The following is a 23,079-nucleotide window of genomic DNA, read 5'->3' as shown; positions in this document are numbered from 1 at the left end:
TACCTTCTGTAAGCTGTTAGTGTCTTAACGACCGTTCCACAGGTGCATGTTCATTAATTGTTTATGGTTCATTGAACAGGCATGGGAAACTGTGTTTAAACCCTTTACAATGAAGATCTGTGAAGTTATTTAGATTAACTTTGAAAGACAGTGTCTGAATAAAGGAACGTTTTTTTTTTGTTGCTGAGTTTATATGCGTCAGTCTACTAATTATACAAATGGGCACTATTATATTTCAAAATTGAAATCAAATCCGCTAGCCTATACTTGTAACTTTGTAGGCCGCATGTGCTGCACCAAAATCACGTTCTCTTCTGCTTTATCATGATTGGAATGTGTTTAATTCCAGTCCATATAATACAGTACAGTAATACAGTTCACACTCAAAGATTAGCCAACTGGATGTAGTTTCATTTAGTTACCCAACAGAGCATATAGTTAGCTATATCAATGGGCGTTTGTATTTCTGTCGCGCGTAATGTGCAGTAGCCTATAGCATATATGTATTGGATAACGGCACAATCATTTGGGCTTATTAAATGTTGTTAATGTAGGGCTCCTCAGCCTGAGGTAGTATCAGGTTTGTTAATGTAGGGCTCCTCAGCCTGAGGTAGTATCAGGTTTGTTAATGTAGGGCTCCTCAGCCTGAGGTAGTATCAGGTTTGTTAATGTAGGGCTCCTCAGCATGAGGTAGTATCAGGTTTGTTAATGTAGGGCTCCTCAGCCTGAGGTAGTATCAGGTTTGTTAATGTAGGGCTCCTCAGCCTGAGGTAGTATCAGGTTTGTTAATGTAGGGCTCCTCAGCCTGAGGTAGTATCAGGTTTGTTAATGTAGGGCTCCTCAGCCTGAGGTAGTATCAGGTTTGTTAATGTAGGGCTCCTCAGCATGAGGTAGTATCAGGTTTGTTAATGTAGGGCTCCTCAGCCTGAGGTAGTATCAGGTTTGTTAATGTAGGGCTCCTCAGCCTGAGGTAGTATCAGGTTTGTTAATGTAGGGCTCCTCAGCCTGAGGTAGTATCAGGTTTGTTAATGTAGGGCTCCTCAGCCTGAGGTAGTATCAGGTTTGTTAATGTAGGGCTCCTCAGCCTGAGGTAGTATCAGGTTTGTTAATGTAGGGCTCCTCAGCCTGAGGTAGTATCAGGCTTGAATGTTCATGCTGATCAAAGCTCTGATCAAATCCAGACACAGTATTTAAATGCTTTTGAATCACGCAGTGGAGGCTACTGAGGGGAGGACGGCTCATTAGAATGGCTTGAACGGAGCAAATAGAATGGCATCAAACACAAGGAAACCATGTGTTTGATACCATTCCACCTATTCCACTCCAGCCATTACTACAAGCCCGTCCTCCCCAATTAAGGTGCCACCAACCTCCTGTGTTTGAATGATGCTTCCAGTTTTGGCGGGAAATGCCAGGTTTCCTGGGGGGGAAATGATTTATTCTCGGGATGGAACACTTCTAAAATACCGGGAAAATAGTGTGTGTGTGTAGACAAAAAATAACTTTATGTCCCAAGTCTCCTAGGCCAAATTACAATAGTCCCACAAAAAAACAACCCAGTTCAATCAATAATCCAAAAATAATGCACACTCCCCTGAACACATGTCAAAAATACATACTGCAGGGCAATAATTGTCCAGCGGCACTGAACATCAAAGGGCACGTAGCGCTAGAAGAGCGAGTCGGCTTCAGTGTAAAGCCAGAGAGGGAAAAGGAAACCATCGCCCTCGCATGCTATCTGTTTTAGCGGTTGACTTCCGGCTTGGAGTTGAACTCGTCTGTCTGTCCAATACACACGTTTGTTTGACAAATCAAAGTTTATTTGTCACGTGCGCCAAATACAACAGGTATTACAGTGAAATGCTTACTTACAAGCGCTAACCAATAGTGCAAAAAAGGTATTAGGTGAACAATAGGTAGGTAAAGAAATAAAACGACAGTAAAAAGACAGGCTATATACAGTAGCGAGGCTACATACAGACACCGGTTAGTCAGGCTGATTGAGGTAGTATGTACATGTAGATATGGTTAAAGTGACTATGCATATATGATGAACAGAGAGTAGCAGTGGCGTAAAAGAGGGGTTGGTGGGTGGGACACAAAGCAGATAGCCCGGTTAGCCAATGTGCGGGAGCACTGGTTGGTCGGTCCAATTGAGGTAGTATGTACATGAATGTATAGTTAAAGTGACAATGCATATATGATAAACAGAGAGTAGCAGCAGCGTAAGAAGAGGGGTTGGGGGGGCACACAATGCAAATAGTCCGGGTAGCCATTTGATTACCTGTTCAGGAGTCTTATGGCTTGGGGGTAAAAACTGTTGAGAAGCCTTTTTGTCCTAGACTTGGCACTCCGGTACTGCTTGCCTGCGGAAGTAGAGAGAACAGTCTATGACTGGGGTGGCTGGGGTCTGACAATTTTTAGGGCCTTCCTCTGACACCGCCTGGTGTAGAGGTCCTGGATGGCAGGCAGCTTAGCCCCAGTGATGTACTGGGCCGTACCCACTACCCTCTGTAGTGCCTTGCGGTCGGAGGCCGAGCAGTTGCCATACCAGGCAGTGATGCAACCAGTCAGGATGCTCTTGATGTTGCAGCTGTAGAACCTTTTGAGGATCTCAGGACCCATGCCATTTCTTTTCAGTTTCCTGAGGGGGAATAGGCTTTGTCGTGCCCTCTTCACGACTGTCCTGGTGTGTTTGGACCATTCTAGTTTGTTGTTGATCTGGACACCAAGGAACTTGAAGCTCTCAACCTGCTCCACTACAGCCCTGTCGATGAAAATGGGGGCGTGCTCGGTTCTCCACAATGTTTCTAGTAAATCATAAGAGCTAAAGTTTGAACGGCCCCAACCGGTTCCAAACACATTGGGAGTAGAATGAAAAAACAGGCGATCTAATTTATAACTTTTATAATCTAAGCACATAGAAAATGACCAAGGCTTCTGTAATGAGTGGCACACACATGAACTGCTGCCCGACCTCTCTCACAAAGGGACAGAAGAGCCATATTTACTTCCTCCTTCCTGACAGCTGGTGCGCTCTTAAAGTGGCAGCGCACGGTGAAGGTGCCGTGCAGGTTTCGACACACAACTTCTTATCCCCAAACAATCTGGAACTATTTACGAAAAAGAGCCAGAGAAAGGATATTATTTCCACAGTAGGTAGTAAATTGTTTTCTAGTTCATTTTCTATGCTAGTCATGGGTTCATTCAGAGAGGGGCTGGACTGTGCTGTTTATCTGTGCTCTGTTCACAATGGACACGTCTCTGCTCTGAGTTGAACAGACACTCTGTCATGTACAGAGCAGAACAACAGTACCAGAACTCATAGTACACACATTTTGGCCTTTACTACTATAGCCCATAGAAACACATTGAATAACACATTCAAATAGCAAAACACAGTCAAAAAATAATAAGAAAGGTTTTGAAGTGTTTGTCCTAAATCTAGGAGATATAAGAAAGCTCATGAAATATATTTATTTTTATACATATTTAACCCTTTTTTTGGGTAAACACTACCTTCATACTTAAAAAAAACCCAGTACCGGTTACCTTCAGACGAGTCCTGTGACACTTGTGGGGGTCTTAGAGAAAAAAACATATCTTGAGCTTAAATTTACAGATTTTCTTTTATGTTACGGTGTGTCAATTGACTCTATGGGGATATATTACTTAAAGACATTGAGTCTCTACTAGTAGTAGTAACAGTAGACTACTCCCTGCTGGGTCACCAGGTTGATCTACTGTATTGAGTCTCTACTAGTAGTAGTAACAGTAGACTACTCCCTGCTGGGTCACCAGGTTGATCTACTGTATTGAGTCTCTACTAGTAGTAGTAACAGTAGACTACTCCCTGCTGGGTCACCAGGTTGATCTACTGTATTGAGTCTCTACTAGTAGTAGTAACAGTAGACTACTCCCTGCTGGGTCACCAGGTTGATCTACTGTATTGAGTCTCTACTAGTAGTAGTAACAGTAGACTACTCCCTGCTGGGTCACCAGGTTGATCTACTGTATTGAGTCTCTACTAGTAGTAGTAACAGTAGACTACTCCCTGCTGGGTCACCAGGTTGATCTACTGTATTGAGTCTCTACTAGTAGTAGTAACAGTAGACTACTCCCTGCTGGGTCACCAGGTTGATCTACTGTATTGAGTCTCTACTAGTAGTAGTAACAGTAGACTACTCCCTGCTGGGTCACCAGGTTGATCTACTGTATTGAGTCTCTACTAGTAGTAGTAACAGTAGACTACTCCCTGCTGGGTCACCAGGTTGATCTACTGTATTGAGTCTCTACTAGTAGTAGTAACAGTAGACTACTCCCTGCTGGGTCACCAGGTTGATCTACTGTATTGAGTCTCTACTAGTAGTAGTAACAGTAGACTACTCCCTGCTGGGTCACCAGGTTGATCTACTGTATTGAGTCTCTACTAGTAGTAGTAACAGTAGACTACTCCCTGCTGGGTCACCAGGTTGATCTACTGTATTGAGTCTCTACTAGTAGTAGTAACAGTAGACTACTCCCTGCTGGGTCACCAGGTTGATCTACTGTATTGAGTCTCTACTAGTAGTAGTAACAGTAGACTACTCCCTGCTGGGTCACCAGGTTGATCTACTGTATTGAGTCTCTACTAGTAGTAGTAACAGTAGACTACTCCCTGCTGGGTCACCAGGTTGATCTACTGTATTGAGTCTCTACTAGTAGTAGTAACAGTAGACTACTCCCTGCTGGGTCACCAGGTTGATCTACTGTATTGAGTCTCTACTAGTAGTAGTAACAGTAGACTACTCCCTGCTGGGTCACCAGGTTGATCTACTGTATTGAGTCTCTACTAGTAGTAGTAACAGTAGACTACTCCCTGCTGGATCACCAGGTTGATCTACTGTATTGAGTCTCTACTAGTAGTAGTAACAGTAGACTACTCCCTGCTGGATCACCAGGTTGATCTACTGTATTGAGTCTCTACTAGTAGTAGTAACAGTAGACTACTCCCTGCTGGATCACCAGGTTGATCTACTGTATTGAGTCTCTACTAGTAGTAGTAACAGTAGACTACTCCCTGCTGGATCACCAGGTTGATCTACTGTATTGAGTCTCTACTAGTAGTAGTAACAGTAGACTACTCCCTGCTGGATCACCAGGTTGATCTACTGTATTGAGTCTCTACTAGTAGTAGTAACAGTAGACTACTCCCTGCTGGGTCACCAGGTTGATCTACTGTATTGAGTCTCTACTAGTAGTAGTAACAGTAGACTACTCCCTGCTGGGTCACCAGGTTGATCTACTGTATTGAGTCTCTACTAGTAGTAGTAACAGTAGACTACTCCCTGCTGGGTCACCAGGTTGATCTACTGTATTGAGTCTCTACTAGTAGTAGTAACAGTAGACTACTCCCTGCTGGGTCACCAGGTTGATCTACTGTATTGAGTCTCTACTAGTAGTAGTAACAGTAGACTACTCCCTGCTGGGTCACCAGGTTGATCTACTGTATTGAGTCTCTACTAGTAGTAGTAACAGTAGACTACTCCCTGCTGGGTCACCAGGTTGATCTACTGTATTGAGTCTCTACTAGTAGTAGTAACAGTAGACTACTCCCTGCTGGATCACCAGGTTGATCTACTGTATTGAGTCTCTACTAGTAGTAGTAACAGTAGACTACTCCCTGCTGGATCACCAGGTTGATCTACTGTATTGAGTCTCTACTAGTAGTAGTAACAGTAGACTACTCCCTGCTGGGTCACCAGGTTGATCTACTGTATTGAGTCTCTACTAGTAGTAGTAACAGTAGACTACTCCCTGCTGGGTCACCAGGTTGATCTACTGTATTGAGTCTCTACTAGTAGTAGTAACAGTAGACTACTCCCTGCTGGGTCACCAGGTTGATCTACTGTATTGAGTCTCTACTAGTAGTAGTAACAGTAGACTACTCCCTGCTGGGTCACCAGGTTGATCTACTGTATTGAGTCTCTACTAGTAGTAGTAACAGTAGACTACTCCCTGCTGGGTCACCAGGTTGATCTACTGTATTGAGTCTCTACTAGTAGTAGTAACAGTAGACTACTCCCTGCTGGGTCACCAGGTTGATCTACTGTATTGAGTCTCTACTAGTAGTAGTAACAGTAGACTACTCCCTGCTGGATCACCAGGTTGATCTACTGTATTGAGTCTCTACTAGTAGTAGTAACAGTAGACTACTCCCTGCTGGGTCACCAGGTTGATCTACTGTATTGAGTCTCTACTAGTAGTAGTAACAGTAGACTACTCCCTGCTGGGTCACCAGGTTGATCTACTGTATTGAGTCTCTACTAGTAGTAGTAACAGTAGACTACTCCCTGCTGGGTCACCAGGTTGATCTACTGTATTGAGTCTCTACTAGTAGTAGTAACAGTAGACTACTCCCTGCTGGGTCACCAGGTTGATCTACTGTATTGAGTCTCTACTAGTAGTAGTAACAGTAGACTACTCCCTGCTGGGTCACCAGGTTGATCTACTGTATTGAGTCTCTACTAGTAGTAGTAACAGTAGACTACTCCCTGCTGGGTCACCAGGTTGATCTACTGTATTGAGTCTCTACTAGTAGTAGTAACAGTAGACTACTCCCTGCTGGGTCACCAGGTTGATCTACTGTATTGAGTCTCTACTAGTAGTAGTAACAGTAGACTACTCCCTGCTGGGTCACCAGGTTGATCTACTGTATTGAGTCTCTACTAGTAGTAGTAACAGTAGACTACTCCCTGCTGGGTCACCAGGTTGATCTACTGTATTGAGTCTCTACTAGTAGTAGTAACAGTAGACTACTCCCTGCTGGGTCACCAGGTTGATCTACTGTATTGAGTCTCTACTAGTAGTAGTAACAGTAGACTACTCCCTGCTGGGTCACCAGGTTGATCTACTGTATTGAGTCTCTACTAGTAGTAGTAACAGTAGACTACTCCCTGCTGGGTCACCAGGTTGATCTACTGTATTGAGTCTCTACTAGTAGTAGTAACAGTAGACTACTCCCTGCTGGGTCACCAGGTTGATCTACTGTATTGAGTCTCTACTAGTAGTAGTAACAGTAGACTACTCCCTGCTGGGTCACCAGGTTGATCTACTGTATTGAGTCTCTACTAGTAGTAGTAACAGTAGACTACTCCCTGCTGGGTCACCAGGTTGATCTACTGTATTGAGTCTCTACTAGTAGTAGTAACAGTAGACTACTCCCTGCTGGGTCACCAGGTTGATCTACTGTATTGAGTCTCTACTAGTAGTAGTAACAGTAGACTACTCCCTGCTGGGTCACCAGGTTGATCTACTGTATTGAGTCTCTACTAGTAGTAGTAACAGTAGACTACTCCCTGCTGGGTCACCAGGTTGATCTACTGTATTGAGTCTCTACTAGTAGTAGTAACAGTAGACTACTCCCTGCTGGGTCACCAGGTTGATCTACTGTATTGAGTCTCTACTAGTAGTAGTAACAGTAGACTACTCCCTGCTGGGTCACCAGGTTGATCTACTGTATTGAGTCTCTACTAGTAGTAGTAACAGTAGACTACTCCCTGCTGGGTCACCAGGTTGATCTACTGTATTGAGTCTCTACTAGTAGTAGTAACAGTAGACTACTCCCTGCTGGGTCACCAGGTTGATCTACTGTATTGAGTCTCTACTAGTAGTAGTAACAGTAGACTACTCCCTGCTGGGTCACCAGGTTGATCTACTGTATTGAGTCTCTACTAGTAGTAGTAACAGTAGACTACTCCCTGCTGGGTCACCAGGTTGATCTACTGTATTGAGTCTCTACTAGTAGTAGTAACAGTAGACTACTCCCTGCTGGGTCACCAGGTTGATCTACTGTATTGAGTCTCTACTAGTAGTAGTAACAGTAGACTACTCCCTGCTGGGTCACCAGGTTGATCTACTGTATTGAGTCTCTACTAGTAGTAGTAACAGTAGACTACTCCCTGCTGGGTCACCAGGTTGATCTACTGTATTGAGTCTCTACTAGTAGTAGTAACAGTAGACTACTCCCTGCTGGGTCACCAGGTTGATCTACTGTATTGAGTCTCTACTAGTAGTAGTAACAGTAGACTACTCCCTGCTGGGTCACCAGGTTGATCTACTGTATTGAGTCTCTACTAGTAGTAGTAACAGTAGACTACTCCCTGCTGGGTCACCAGGTTGATCTACTGTATTGAGTCTCTACTAGTAGTAGTAACAGTAGACTACTCCCTGCTGGGTCACCAGGTTGATCTACTGTATTGAGTCTCTACTAGTAGTAGTAACAGTAGACTACTCCCTGCTGGGTCACCAGGTTGATCTACTGTATTGAGTCTCTACTAGTAGTAGTAACAGTAGACTACTCCCTGCTGGGTCACCAGGTTGATCTACTGTATTGAGTCTCTACTAGTAGTAGTAACAGTAGACTACTCCCTGCTGGGTCACCAGGTTGATCTACTGTATTGAGTCTCTACTAGTAGTAGTAACAGTAGACTACTCCCTGCTGGGTCACCAGGTTGATCTACTGTATTGAGTCTCTACTAGTAGTAGTAACAGTAGACTACTCCCTGCTGGGTCACCAGGTTGATCTACTGTATTGAGTCTCTACTAGTAGTAGTAACAGTAGACTACTCCCTGCTGGGTCACCAGGTTGATCTACTGTATTGAGTCTCTACTAGTAGTAGTAACAGTAGACTACTCCCTGCTGGGTCACCAGGTTGATCTACTGTATTGAGTCTCTACTAGTAGTAGTAACAGTAGACTACTCCCTGCTGGGTCACCAGGTTGATCTACTGTATTGAGTCTCTACTAGTAGTAGTAACAGTAGACTACTCCCTGCTGGGTCACCAGGTTGATCTACTGTATTGAGTCTCTACTAGTAGTAGTAACAGTAGACTACTCCCTGCTGGGTCACCAGGTTGATCTACTGTATTGAGTCTCTACTAGTAGTAGTAACAGTAGACTACTCCCTGCTGGGCCACCAGGTTGATCTACTGTATTGAGTCTCTACTAGTTGTAGTCTCATGCATGCAGGGGGGCAGAGGAGAAGAAAAGTTGTTTATTGTTATTAGATCAATATTCAGATATAATTGATAATTACCACAAAATTCTTCCCAAAACTCATGAATTGACTAGTGTCTGGCGTCCTTGGTTAACCTCAGTGAAAGGCAGAGAGATGTCTGAGGTGTGTATCAGTACTAAATATTCATTACTTCTCTCCCTCCTGCAGACACCTGTTATGTGCTGTCGTTTGCCATCATTATGTTGAACACCAGCCTGCACAACCCCAATGTCAGAGACAAGCCCCCTGTAGAGCGATTCATCTCCATGAACAGAGGTATCAATGAGGGAGGAGACCTGCCAGAGGAACTACTCAGGGTGAGAGTGTGCGTGTGTTTGCGTGCGTGTGTAGAGCAAATGTTTTTTCCATTACTCAACCTTTTTGTATTGTATTTGACAGAATTTATTTGACAGCATAAAAAATGAGCCCTTCAAAATCCCAGAGGACGATGGCAACGATCTGACACATACGTTCTTCAACCCTGACAGAGAGGGATGGCTACTGAAATTAGGTGAGTGACGACCAAAGAATCCACATCTTGGTACTTGGTTCACCAACATAACTCCAAATATTCTATATCCTATCCTTCTTCACGACATTTTTGTGCAGATGGCTATGATCTCAGGATATGATCTAATGTTAGCAATGTGAAAAACAACTCGTATTATTTCTGCGCTACTGTCTCATCCTGTCTTTTCTCTCACTCTAAGCATGGTCTGTGTGATTCAGCTGCTTCTCTCTCCGTCCTTGGTTTATGCACTTACTGTGCCCTTACTGTTAAATCTTGTTTTCACTCACACCCTTTGACTTGTCACCTTTCTGTTCTGTGACTGTCTGTTTCTTCTTACTCTGCACTAGGAGGTAGGTACCCCTCCTCGATCCCAATAGAAGTTGCCCCTAACTACTGATACAGGGTCAAATATATTGGTTAAGGTTAGGATTGAGGGTGGACGTAAACTGATCCTAGATCTGTGGTTAGGGACAACTTCTCCCAACCTTCCCTCCCTCATCCTGAGGACCCATGCTAACATGTAGACCTAGCGGTTAATCTTCTTAGTCAACAGATGTATTCGCTGCTAGCTGGTTAGTGCTCATCTATTAGCTTGTTTGTTCGTTTTTCCAGCCCATGTGACCTGACCAGGAAAAACTCAGGGCCCTAGTTATTATAGCATCTAGCTTAAATAAGGCCCAAGGAAGGGGTGCATTTATTTAATTTTGGTCATGGGTTTGCACTTGGAGAATGTGTTCTGTATGCTACAGTATGTGGTGTTCTGAGTTCCTCCTGCTGCTGCCCTCCAGGCCTGAAACACATACTGCTGCTGCTGCCCTCCAGGCCTGAAACACATACTGCTGCTGCTGCCCTCCAAGCCTCAAACACATATGCTGCTGCTGCCCTCCAGGCCTGAAACACATACTGCTGTTGCTGCCCTCCAGGCCTCAAACACATACTGCTGCTGCTGCCCTCCAGGCCTCAAACACATACTGCTGCTGCTGCTCTCCAGGCCTCAAACACATACTGCTGTTGCTGCCCTCCAGGCCTCAAACACATACTGCTGCTGCTGCCCTCCAGGCCTCAAACACATACTGCTGCTGCTGCCCTCCAGGCCTCAAACACATACTGCTGCTGCTGCCCTCCAGGCCTCAAACACATACTGCTGCTGCTGCCCTCCAGGCCTCAAACACATACTGCTGCTGCTGCTCTCCAGGCCTCAAACACATACTGCTGCTGCTGCTCTCCAGGCCTCAAACACATACTGCTGCTGCTGCCCTCCAGGCCTCAAACACATACCGCTACTGCTGCTCTCCAGGCCACAAACACATCCTGCTGCTTCCTACTTCCTCCTATCTGGGTGCGTCTCAAATGGCCTCCTATATAGTGCACTACTGGTGAAAATAGGGCACTATATTGTAGAGAACAGAGTGCCATTTGGGATGAAACCTCTATCTATCCATTGGGATCCCCCTTTTTCCATCCCACCGGCTGCGCTTGCCAGATCATTTTAGTTTGTTTTCCACTCGGAGTTGCATGCATTACATCTGTATGCTAATTTTAGCATCCTTTTGGAAGGAGCTGCCTGTTAGCCACCTTGGTTTTTATGATGTAGTTAAATGGGTCATTACTGCAGCCTGTCAGGTAGTTAAATGGGTCATTACTGCAGCCTGTCAGGTAGTTAAATGGGTCATTACTGCAGCCTGTCAGGTAGTTAAATGGGTCATTACTGCAGCCTGTCAGGTAGTTAAATGGGTCATTACTGCAGCCTGTCGGGTAGTTAAATGGGTCATTACTGCAGCCTGTCAGGTAGTTACATGGGTCATTACTGCAGCCTGTCAGGTAGTTACATGGGTCATTACTGCAGCCTGTCAGGTAGTTACATGGGTCATTACTGCAGCCTGTCAGGTAGTTACATGGGTCATTACTGCAGCCTGTCAGGTAGTTAAATGGGTCATTACTGCAGCCTGTCAGGTAGTTAAATGGGTCATTACTGCAGCCTGTCAGGTAGTTAAATGGGTCATTACTGCAGCCTGTCAGGTAGTTAAATGGGTCATTACTGCAGCCTGTCAGGTAGTTAAATGGGTCATTACTGCAGCCTGTCAGGTAGTTACATGGGTCATTACTGCAGCCTGTCGGGTAGTTACATGGGTCATTACTGCAGCCTGTCGGGTAGTTACATGGGTCATTACTGCAGCCTGTCGGGTAGTTACATGGGTCATTACTGCAGCCTGTCAGGTAGTTAAATGGGTCATTACTGCAGCCTGTCAGGTAGTTAAATGGGTCATTACTGCAGCCTGTCAGGTAGTTAAATGGGTCATTACTGCAGCCTGTCAGGTAGTTAAATGGGTCATTACTGCAGCCTGTCAGGTAGTTACATGGGTCATTACTGCAGCCTGTCAGGTAGTTAAATGGGTCATTACTGCAGCCTGTCAGGTAGTTACATGGGTCATTACTGCAGCCTGTCAGGTAGTTAAATGGGTCATTACTGCAGCCTGTCAGGTAGTTGCAGAGCCTTCGGAAAGTATTCAGACCCCTTGACTTTTTTCACATTTTGTTACATTACAGCTTTATTCTAAAATGGATTGTTTTTTTCCGCTCATTAATAATGACAAAGCAAAAACAGGTTGTTTAGAAATTTGTGCTAATTCATAAATGTGTAAACTGATATTACATTGACATAATTATTCAGACCCTTTACTCAGTACTTTGTTGAAGCACCTTTGGCAGCGATTACAGCCTCGAGTCTTCTTGGGTATGACGCTACAAGCTTGGCACACCTGTATTTGGGGAATTTCTCCCATTCTTCTCTACAGTTCTGTGGTTGGATGGGGAGCGTCGCTGCACAGCTATTTTTCAGGTCTCTCCAGAGATGTTTGATCAGGTTAAAGTCCGGGCTCTGGCTGGGCCATTCAAGGACATTCAGAGACTTGTCCTGAAGGCACTCCTGCATTGTCTTGGCTGTTGTTCTGTTGGTGGAAGCTGAACCTTCGCCCCAGTCTGAGGCCCTGAGCGCTCTATAGCAGGTTTTCATCAAGGATCTCTCTATACTTTTGCTCTGTTCATCTTTCCCTCAATACTGACTAGTCTCCCAGTCCCTGCTACTGAAAAACATCCCCACAGCATGATGCTGCCACCACCATGCTTCACCGTAGGGATGGTGCCAGGTTTCCTACAGACGTGATGCTTGGCATTCAGGCCAAGGAGTTCAATCTTGGTTTCATCAGACCAGAGATTCTTGTTTCTCATGTTCTGAGAGTCCTTTAGGTGCCTTTTGGCAAACTCCAAGCTTGCTGTCATGTGCCTTTTCCTGAGGAGTGTCTTCCGTCTGGCCACTCTACCATAAAGGCCTGATTTGGTGGAGTGCTGCAGAGATGGTTGTCCTTCTGGAAGGTTCTCCCATCTCCACAGAGGAAGTCTGACAGAGCTCTAGAGTGACCATCGGGTTCTTCACCTCCCTGACCAAGGCCTTTCTCCCCAGATTGCTCAGTTTGGCCGGGCAGCCAGCTCCAGGAAGAGGTGATGGTTCCAAACTTCTTGCATTTAAGAATGACGAGGCCACTGTGTTCTTGGGGACCTTCAATGTTGCAGGAATGTTTTGGTATCCTTCCCCAGATCTGTGCCTCGACACAATCCCGTCTCGGACCTCCACAAGACAATTCCTTCAACCTCATGGCTTGGTTTTTGCTCTGACATGCACTGGCAACTGTGGGACCTTATGTAGACAGGTGTTTGCCTTTCCAAATCATGTCCAATCAATTGAATTTACCACAGGTGGACTCCAATCAAGTTGTAGAAACATCTCAAGGATGATCAATAGAAACAGGATGCACCTGAGCTCAATTTTGAGTCTCATAGCGAAGGTTCTGAAATACTTATGTAAATAAATTAGCAAACATTTCTAAACCTGTTTTCGCTTTGTCATTATGAGGTATTGTGTGTAGATTGCTGAGGACTTTTTTTTTTAACTTAATCTAATTAGGATAAGGCTGTAACATAAAATGTGGAAAAAGTCAAGGGGTCTGAATACTTTCCAAAGGCACTGTATATACAGTACCAGTCAAAAGTTTGGACACACCTACTCATTCAAGGGCTTTTCTTTATTTTTTACTATTTTCTACATTGTAGAATAATAGTGAAGATATCAAAACAATGAAATGACACATATGGAATCATGTAGTAACTAAATAATTGTTAAATCTAAAATATATTTAGATTTGTTTTTCAAAGTAGCCACCCTTTGCCTTGATGACAGCTTTGCACACTCTTGGCATTCTCTCAACCAGCTTCATGAGGAATGCTTTTCCAACAGTCTTGAAGGAGTTCCCACATGCTGAGCACTTGTTGGTTGCTTTTCCTTCACTCTGCAGTCCAACTCAACCCAATTTGAGATGGTTTAGGATGATGTCGGGTGATTGTGGAGGCCAGGTCATCTGATGCAGCACTCGATCACTCTCCTCCTTGGTCAAATAACCCTTACACAGCCTGGAGGTGTTTTTGGGGTCATTGTCCTGTTGAAAAACAAATGATAGTGGGACTAAGTGCAGACCAGATGGGATGGCGTATCGCTGCAGAATGCTGTGGTAGTCATGCTGGTTAAGTGTGCCTTGATTCTAAATAAATCACAGACCGTGTCACCAGCAAAGCACCCCCACACCACCACCTCCATACTTCAGTTGGAACCATACATGTGGAGATCATCCGTTCACCTACTGTGCATCTCACAAAGACACGGCGGTTGGAACCAAAAATCTCAAATTTGGACTAAAGGACAGGTTCCCACTGGTCTAATGTCCATTGCTCGTGTTTCTATGCCCTGATCTACCCCCTAAAGTATGGTAATACTATAGTAGTCATAGTATTACTTTATAATTACATGGATTATTGACTGCTTGCATCATTTCTGTTTAATTAACAAACTCAAATAATCCTTAATCTGGACAACTGTAGAGAATTATCTGCATTTATCTGCTGACAAAGGCTTGACTCAAGGAGAGAAGAGTTAATGCTAACTCCATATCGTGAGGAGATATTCTTCCTGAAAAAATACAGCGTCTGAGAATTGTATCTTGTTACTCATTCTGTTCCTTACACTCCCTGGTTGGTCGGACAGACTGGCTTCCCGGTACAGAGAGGGATTTGGCCAAGTGAAAAGAACTGAGTTCAGACTATGATGAATGCTTCTATGAAGTGGGACCACATCCCCATTTTGTATTGATTGTTAGTACTTGAACAGGAATTTAAACAAGTAAACTCATTGCAGTAAACTCGCTTACTAGTGTATTGTTACAGAAATGCAGAATGAGTAATTGTCCCTCTCTTTTCACTTTATATCTGCAAAATAATGAAATAAAATTAAGATGTATCACTTTTAAGAGGCAAATGTCTTTATTATGCAGTGGGCTGGGTATACTGTGATGTCAGTCTGAATGCATTGCCACCCCTGACCAATGAACCACGCTCCCCAGCTCCGGCTGCATTTCTGGGATTTCTTCCCAAATTGAACCCACATTTTGACTATTTTCACAAGCAATACCTGCACTATTTTGGGACCTCTAGGGAGGCTGAGGGGCGGGAGGGGGGATATTGGGCCCCTGATTGAATCAGCCTAATGGACAGACTGCCAATCAGATAGGAAGAGTACCCTACCTAAGGTCTGAGGGCTGGACTATAGGCTAGTCTGTCTGTCTCAACATTGAGTCTCAAAGGACATTTTCATAATTGCTGTTGCAGTTTGCACTGAAATGAGTCTATGAGAAAGGCTTTGCTGGTTGCTGAAAGGTTGACATTAAGCAGCCTCCATCTAAACCCTTTCCCATAGTATTGTATAGACCCAAGAGATTAGCATCCACATGCCATGCTAGGGTCTATTCAGGAGGGTGCAGCATTACAGAACATTCAGTTGAAATAGATTGCCTAGAACAGACATCATTGTCATGTAGAATATAGGGAATCAGGTCAACTCTATACATTACGGTTAGTATTGCAGATAAAAATGTATCACCTCATTGGCTGTGTAGCCTACAGCACTGCCTCTCCGCATGGCTTGGCCATTGGCTCTTCTCTGTCTGTGGTTTGTTACTCAACATGTCTCTCTTTCAGGATGTAACTCTTGTTACTCAACATGTCTGGTATATTTCTCTACAGGTGGAAGAGTGAAGACCTGGAAGAGACGGTGGTTCATTCTGACTGACAACTGCCTGTACTACTTTGAATACACAACGGTAAGTTAGTGTGTGGTTTTATCAATGAGAGACCTCTGCAGCAGATGCAGCCTGGCCCTTTGACCTAAATGCACCATGGTCCAGCAATTAACAAGATGCATGGAACCATCTGGGAGGTCTGTTACACATCTGGCCTAGCCCAGACCCCCCCCCCCCCCCATTATCCTATATTCACTGATGAGAGTACAGCCCCAACACACCACAATTTAGAGCCCACTACCAGGATTGAGCCCAGTCCCTGGACATCACCTCCCTGCTGTGTTCTCTCATTAAGAGAAAGACAGGGCTGTTCTGTTCCTCAAGGTCTCCTCAGCCCCCAGACCCCCCCCCCCCCCAGGCTGCAGAGCCTCCCAGACACAATAGAAACCCACTGTAGGATGTTACTTCTCTCTTAAGTAACTTCCTCATACAATAGAATATTGTCCAAATATTGCTGATTTATACACACTTATTTGTAATGTGGGTTTTATTCACATGTGTTTTTTAGTTATTGAACCATCAGCACAAAACAATTGGCCTGTAAGTATATGCTGTCTGGCTACATATTAAATAAATGAATGTGTTCTTCACGTCTGCAGGACAAGGAACCTCGTGGGATCATTCCTTTGGAGAACCTCAGTGTAAGAGAGGTGGATGAGCCCAGGAAACCTGTAAGTTCCTCAAAATATACTGAAACACTTTCTAAGAAAGGGCTAATAAAGCACTGAACACTTCTAGACCCTCTTCACCGGGACTAACTGTCCCACTTCACTGTAACACTCTTCACCGGGACTAACTGTCCCTCTTCAACAGGACTAACTGTCCCTCTTCACTGTAACTAATTAATTATCTTCACCGTAACTAGTTCTGTACTCTCACCTCTCTCTCTCTTTTGGACGCTGTCGTCCAATCAGAACTGTTTCGAGCTCTACAACCCCAACCACAAGGGTTCGTTGATCAAGGCGTGTAAGACTGAGGCGGACGGCCGGGTCGTTGAGGGCAACCACACAGTGTACAGGATATCAGCGCCCACCACAGAGGAGAAGGAGGAGTGGATCAAATCCATCAAGTATGTTTTTGTATATAACCCACCTCATGTTTTGGGAGTTTTACCCCCATGTAAACACAACAGATATTACTCACCAGGGTCCAAAGCCCATAGTCATCTGCTAGGAGACACCAGTGAATCTCAACGATTCGATGGCAAAACTAGGATTAAACCAGTATGTATGTATCCACTGACACTTCTTTGAAGATGGGTTGGTCTTCACACAAAGCACCATGACCATGTGTGAACTCTTTGATGTAACTGTGTGACAGACTAACCCATATGGCTGAGGCTCACTTTCTCAGTGTGCGGTAGACAAGACTGGGCTCAGAGTTGATCTGAGTTCTCTGGAGGTTAAATGGGTTTCTGTTTGATAAAGCCCTGTAGATTGTCCTGTAGGCATTCAGCCTCAATTCGTTCCTCTTCGTGTTTTTGCAAAATCCACACTATTTATCAGACACTAATGCTGTCTAGTTAAGGAGAGAAGGAATGATGAAAGTGCTCTGTTAAATTGGACCCAGAAGGGTGATTGATCATAGCTTTTCTCAGCTGAGCTTTCCAATGATCAATATCAGCTGGGGAAATCATATTAAATGATGCTCTCATCAGGCATGAAGATATAGAAACACCATTACGATTGAACGCTGGGTTTCCATTAGAACCAACAGAATAGATTTTTCTGCTCGTGCCACAACCTTACTGGCAAGCTTGTTTGGATGAAGTGGATGCAATACACAGGGGAACATGATGATTATGTCAACTTTAGTTCTGCAATTATCATAACTTTAGATGGGGTGTTGGAAAATTAGTTTACAGTGGGAGAATTGGGAAACAAGTGCCACTCCTAGTCCATACCAGCCCTGTATGAAATATCAGCCGTAGGTCAACTTTATAGGCCTCTTCATTGTGTTGTAGCTGTCAGACTGAGACAGTGTGACAGACTGTGCAGAAGAGGCCAGACCTGAGTTGCTTTACCTCACATACACCCTCTGTACTCTGAGTCCGCTTCAGTCTCCCCTGTGGTCAGCATGATACACACACCGAATGGCCATCCCAGTATGTCCTGTGTTCCTACTGCCAGGAAAGCAGTGAATTACTTAGCCCTATTACAGTCCCGTTGGATGCAAGGCTTGGACTATGGGTTTTCCCCTCTGCGGTCTCCAAGGGAAAATATGGGTATATTATAGTCTAGACAGTCTGCACTAATGTACCAAAGAAAACACCTGTTGTCCTGTCAACTTTTTTCAATTTTTACTAATGACATGCCACTGGCTTTGAGTGTCTATGTATGCGGATGACTCAACACTATACATCAGCTACTACAGCGACTGAAATCACTGCAACACTTAACAAAGAGCTGCAGTTAGTTTCAGAATGGGTGACAAGGAATAAGTTACTCCTAAATATTTCAAAAACTAAAAGCATTATATTTGGGACAAATCATTCACTAAACCCTAAACCTCGACTAAATCTTGTAATGAATAATGTGGTGATTGAGCAAGTTGAGATGACTAAACTGCTTGGAGTAACCCTGGATTGTAAACGGTCAAAACCTATTGATACAACAGTAGCTAAGATGGGTAGCAGTCTGTCCATAATAAAGTGCCGCTCTACCTTAACAGCACTATCAACAAGGCAGGTCCTACAGGCCGTGGTTTTGTGACAACTGTTCAGTCGTGTGGTCAGGTGCCACAAAGAGGGACTTGGGAAAATGTAAATTGGCTCAGAACGGGGCAGCACGGCTGGCCTTTGGATGTACACAGAGAGCTAACATTAATAATTTGCATGTCAATCTCTCCTGGCTCAAAGTGGAGGAGAGATTGACTTCATCACTACTTGTATTTATGAGAGGTATTGACATGTTGAGTGCACCAAGGTGTCTGTTTTGAACTACTGGCGCACAGCTCGGACACCCATGCATACCCCACAAGACATGCCACGAGGTCTCTTCCCAGTTCCCATGTCCAGAACAGAATTTGGGAAGTACTACATAGAGGCATGACTACATGGAACTCTATTCCACATCAAGTAACTCATGCAAGCAGTAAAATTAGATTTAAAAAAATAACAGATAAAAATACACCTTTTGGAACAGCGGGAACTGTGAAGCAACACAAACATAGACAATATGCATACAAACACACGATAACATACGCACTATACACGTACCCATGGATTTTGTAGATATAGAGTAGGGGCCTGAGGGCACACACTTTAGTGTGTTGTGAATGTATAACTGCTTTCATTTTGATGGACCCCAAGAATAGTAGCTGCTGTCTTGGCAGGAACTAATGGGGAGCCATAATAAACCCCAGGAAGAGTAGCTGCTGCCTTGGCAGGAACTAATGGGGATCCATAATAAATACAAATAAGAAACCGCTTGATTGTGTTACAGCTCTGTTGAGGTCCTCTGTCAGAGCAGAATGCTGCAATGCAATGTTTTTCTTTGACAACAATGTAGGTTAAAATGTGAACTATGCTGATACTGAATGTAGTAAAGCTGGGGAAACTATTCCCCTGCCTGCTCATGAAGGGTAAGCTGGGGAAACTATTCCCCCGCCTGCTCATGAAGGGTAAAGCTGGGGAAACTATTCCCCCGCCTGCTCATGAAGGGTAAAGCTGGGGAAACTATTCCCCCGCCTGCTCATGAAGGGTAAAGCTGGGGAAACTATTCCCCTGCCTGCTCATGAAGGGTAAAGCTGGGGAAACTATTCCCCCGCCTGCTCATGAAGGGTAAAGCTGGGGAAACTATTCCCTCGCCTGCTCATGAAGACGTACATAGGCTACTGTAATACACAACCATTGTCTATTTTTCATAACCAATCTCTTCTTTCTGCAGAGCAAGCATCAGCAGGGATCCTTTCTATGACATGCTGGCAACCAGGAAGCGGAGAATAGCCAATAAGAAGTGAGGAGGGGCGCCTGGCCACACCCTTCCCATCATCAGTGATACCAGCATAGACCCCGGTCTGTCCAGGAGACCAGGGGGGTCTCTTTCACTCAGCCCAGGGACAGGACACATGGCTACATGGCCACAGCAGAGACCAGGGTAAGGGGATGTAGTGGGGAATTGACTTTGGATGCTACACCTCTCCACTTCATCAGTATGGATAAAGGACAAGATGGGGAAGGGCACTTGATATTTTGGTCATCAGTTTCTTTTCAGATGTATGTGTGAATACAATTCACACAACTGTAAATTCTATGAAGTGTGAATGTACAGTATTGTGAGGACACTGAGAAACCGTATGGTCTGTGCTTCCCCAATGTCCCCACACAGACTGAGCTTTCATCAGCCATATAAGCATGGATATTGTTGCCCTCTAGTGCGTGAGTCGAGTATGATTTAAATGTCAGAAGAGCCTCAATTTATAAATCAGCTGGTCTGATTTTCCACCCCTGAAACGATTGACACTAATACAATAGGGATGGTTTTTATTTTTTTTCAGTTTCTGTTTAACAATGAGATGCCCATGCCAGAGAGATCTCTATGGTGAAGGAGATGTGACGCCATTTTGTCTTAGAGCTATAATACATTGTCATGTTTGTGGGGCAGTTATCTAAAACTAGTTTATGTATTGATTCAAAGTCCACTGCTATAAATAATTTGTTTTTCATATTTTCTCAAATTACAATTTTTTTTTCTTCATCTTTACATTGTGTGTGTGTGTATATACACTGTACATAATGTTTATAATTTGTGTTTCTGTAGCATGTAAAAGTTATGGCTAGCCTACACCTGCTTAAAGTTGAGCATTACAGAGTACATACTGCAGTGGAAGAACTCCAACTCCTCAGAGCAAATGGAGGAAGATAAACAGATAATGACGTAACAGCCAAGCCAGCTGGGTTTCACATGGTGAAACAACTCTTCACTAGGGGCTCTACTCAATCTGTATCGCTGAAGTTCAGTGTCATGATTGAAATTTAAAGGCAACGTTCCTGCGTTAGTGGTGACTGCATGTACGGTGAACACACATGTCGGCTTAATCGGAAATGACCTTTCTATTTCTATCGCGCATTCTGTAACTCTTCAGTGATCCAGACTAAAGAGCGCCTCAAGGTTTGGATCTACAACGCCCCAGGGTGAGACTGACAGATCAGTGAACTTTCTACAGGTCCAAGTTGTGTAAAAGTTCACAAGATTCTCAGCATTGCAGGAGCCTTTCAACTCGTGAGGATTTTGAATAAAATAGAATGTTCAGATATTCTCCTGTGTCACTGACCAGTCTGACATGTGACTATGAACTGAGTACCCAGGTCCTGGTTTGAACTCCCTCACTGTCATTGTGTAACCTGGAAACAATATGAAAAATGACCTTACGACTGTTGGCCTTGAATCCAGAGTGTTTCAACAGTCTTATCTGACGAGCTTAAAAGCAATCAATTAAACAATCACTCATATGCAAAATCTTTTACCAAAATTCAGAGAACGGACTTCATCTGTCCAATACAAAGGCAGACACTATTCCCATCGGTGTGTAAATGCCCAGTTAATCAACAGCTTTCACTCCAACAATGTGTGTAAACAAAGTAAGATGAGTTACTTTGACATTAGCAAATGTATTTACGGCTTTTTATATACCTTGTACAATGTATACATTTGACATGATATTGTAGAACTAAAAATGTGTTAACATGAACATTTTGTCTTTTTAGTTAGAAAAAAACCCAAGCAAACCATCCTACCCATTTCACTGACTTGTGTCCATAGAACAAGGTCTAAATTACGTCGTGGTAATTCTCTAAAACAAAACTATTCTCTATTTGTATTCCTGATACAGGACTTATGTATAAAAAAAACTGATAGTACAGTTCAAAATTAAATTCACAGTATTTCTTATGGATGCTAGAAAACAGAATAAAAAAAGCAGAAACACAGGTCCAAAGCCATAAGTGGTAACATGATTATTGTTCAGCTTTTTTAAATGCTTGAATAACAAGTTAAAAGAATTGGAAATCTCAGTGAGAGCGAGGGATATCGTTATTCTCCTGTGAAGTATTCAGAGGGATGATCGTAGGCTTTAGAAAGTAAAAGTCTCCAGGGTAGGTGGAGTTGTGTTAAGTACACACGTAGTCACAACAGCCCAGCTGCATGGGGCCCAGGCCAGCTCCTTCTCCTCCAGACACTACTCACTCCATAACATTTCCCTCCATCAGAGAGGTTTTATACCTCCACCTATACAGATATGTGGATAATGGTGACAAACAGTTCATCTCCTAGGCAAGAAAACTATTTGTCTTCCTCTTTTTGGATTATTTAACCAGTTGATCAGTTCTCCGAGGAGGAATAAGTCTCGTTTGAACAAAGTCCTGAGTCTTCCACTGTGCAGCTTATTCATCATAATGTACATTGAGTGACAAGTGTACACCGCTGAAGAGTGAATTTGAAAAAAATCTAGTAGAATCTTAATTTCTCATGTGGTAAAAATACAGTATATTCCCAATAATACAGCACCACGTTCAAATATTTGCGATGACATTCCTGTTGCCGTTGAATTTCACTTTTATATAAAGGTTGATATTTAAAGTAAAGTATTCCAAGTCTGCAATGAGAGGGAAAGATGTCAGGTTTGCAGACAGTCCCATCAGTCTTTACACAATCAAGATGAGTTGAAACCGGCTCCTGTTTTTCCACTCATAACCATGCACAGTCAAGCATAGAGATTCTGAGAGTAAGACAGAGGCAAAGGAAAGATACTTACATTGTTCTGTGTCTCTGGTCGAACAGAGAAAATCTACTGTCTAAGGTCATTGTACAGTCCATTGGTAGAACATTCGTGGGAGTTTCCATTGGGTTGACCTAAGCCATTACCTACGACAAAACATTATGGTCAAAATGATAGATTAACACAGTGAGAAACAACTGCACCTATAGAAACCACATCTGCTTGTTTTTTTTACCTGTGTGTTTGTTGAAGTGGCAGTGCGATGTGTTTTGAGGAGCTGCTGTTGGTGATCCATCACGAGAGGAGAAGGAGTGGTCGTTGTCATCGGCGCGATGCCGTTTCTTGGGGTAGCTGTTGTCATAGCCATCGTCCTGGTAACGTTGCTTCTTGCTCGCCCTCTCATCGTCGCTGCTGCTTGCCCTGCGACCCTCCCGGGGGGCATTGGGGTCACGGTGCCCCTCGGAACTCTGGGTAGAGCGGATCTCACCCCCCGACTTCTCATCCTCCGTGTCAGTGTCATACCTCCTACTTTTCTTGTGTTTGGAGGAACTGCTGCCGTCGGCTGCCCTGTCAGAGGAATCCACGTCAAAGGTCCTGGAAGAAAGAACACCCAGGTCAGAGTTAATATAGAT

General features: G+C 43.9%; 2 protein-coding genes across 7 annotated transcripts in view; one reads left to right on the top strand and one right to left on the bottom strand.

Annotated features, from left to right (window-relative positions):
• LOC139571368 (cytohesin-3) overlaps nucleotides 1-20,395 on the top strand; it is a 51,267-nt gene extending 30,872 nt beyond the window's left edge. For both annotated transcript variants that reach the window (XM_071394177.1, XM_071394178.1), the window contains exons 8-13: nucleotides 9,206-9,354; nucleotides 9,437-9,548; nucleotides 15,675-15,751; nucleotides 16,330-16,401; nucleotides 16,645-16,799; nucleotides 19,618-20,395. In XM_071394177.1, the coding sequence (XP_071250278.1) occupies nucleotides 9,206-9,354; nucleotides 9,437-9,548; nucleotides 15,675-15,751; nucleotides 16,330-16,401; nucleotides 16,645-16,799; nucleotides 19,618-19,690 (638 nt within the window). In that variant the 3' untranslated portion in view covers nucleotides 19,691-20,395. The remainder of the gene's footprint in view (nucleotides 1-9,205; nucleotides 9,355-9,436; nucleotides 9,549-15,674; nucleotides 15,752-16,329; nucleotides 16,402-16,644; nucleotides 16,800-19,617) is intronic.
• The window catches only part of LOC139571365 (ubiquitin carboxyl-terminal hydrolase 42-like), a 41,849-nt gene continuing 32,692 nt past the window's right edge, over nucleotides 13,923-23,079 (bottom strand). For 4 of the 5 annotated variants that reach the window (XM_071394169.1, XM_071394170.1, XM_071394165.1 and 1 more), the window contains 3 exons: nucleotides 22,683-23,041; nucleotides 22,484-22,593; nucleotides 20,199-22,324 (listed from right to left, as the gene is read on the bottom strand). In XM_071394169.1, the coding sequence (XP_071250270.1) occupies nucleotides 22,517-22,593; nucleotides 22,683-23,041 (436 nt within the window). In that variant the 3' untranslated portion in view covers nucleotides 20,199-22,324; nucleotides 22,484-22,516. Of the gene's footprint in view, nucleotides 14,039-20,198; nucleotides 22,325-22,483; nucleotides 22,594-22,682; nucleotides 23,042-23,079 lie in introns of those variants that run through there. The other variant, XM_071394168.1, reaches the window with a different exon arrangement.

Source organism: Salvelinus alpinus, chromosome 3 (assembly GCF_045679555.1).
Source record: "Salvelinus alpinus chromosome 3, SLU_Salpinus.1, whole genome shotgun sequence".
Lineage (NCBI taxonomy): Eukaryota > Metazoa > Chordata > Actinopteri > Salmoniformes > Salmonidae > Salvelinus > Salvelinus alpinus.
This window is presented reverse-complemented; position numbering and strand designations above follow the sequence as displayed.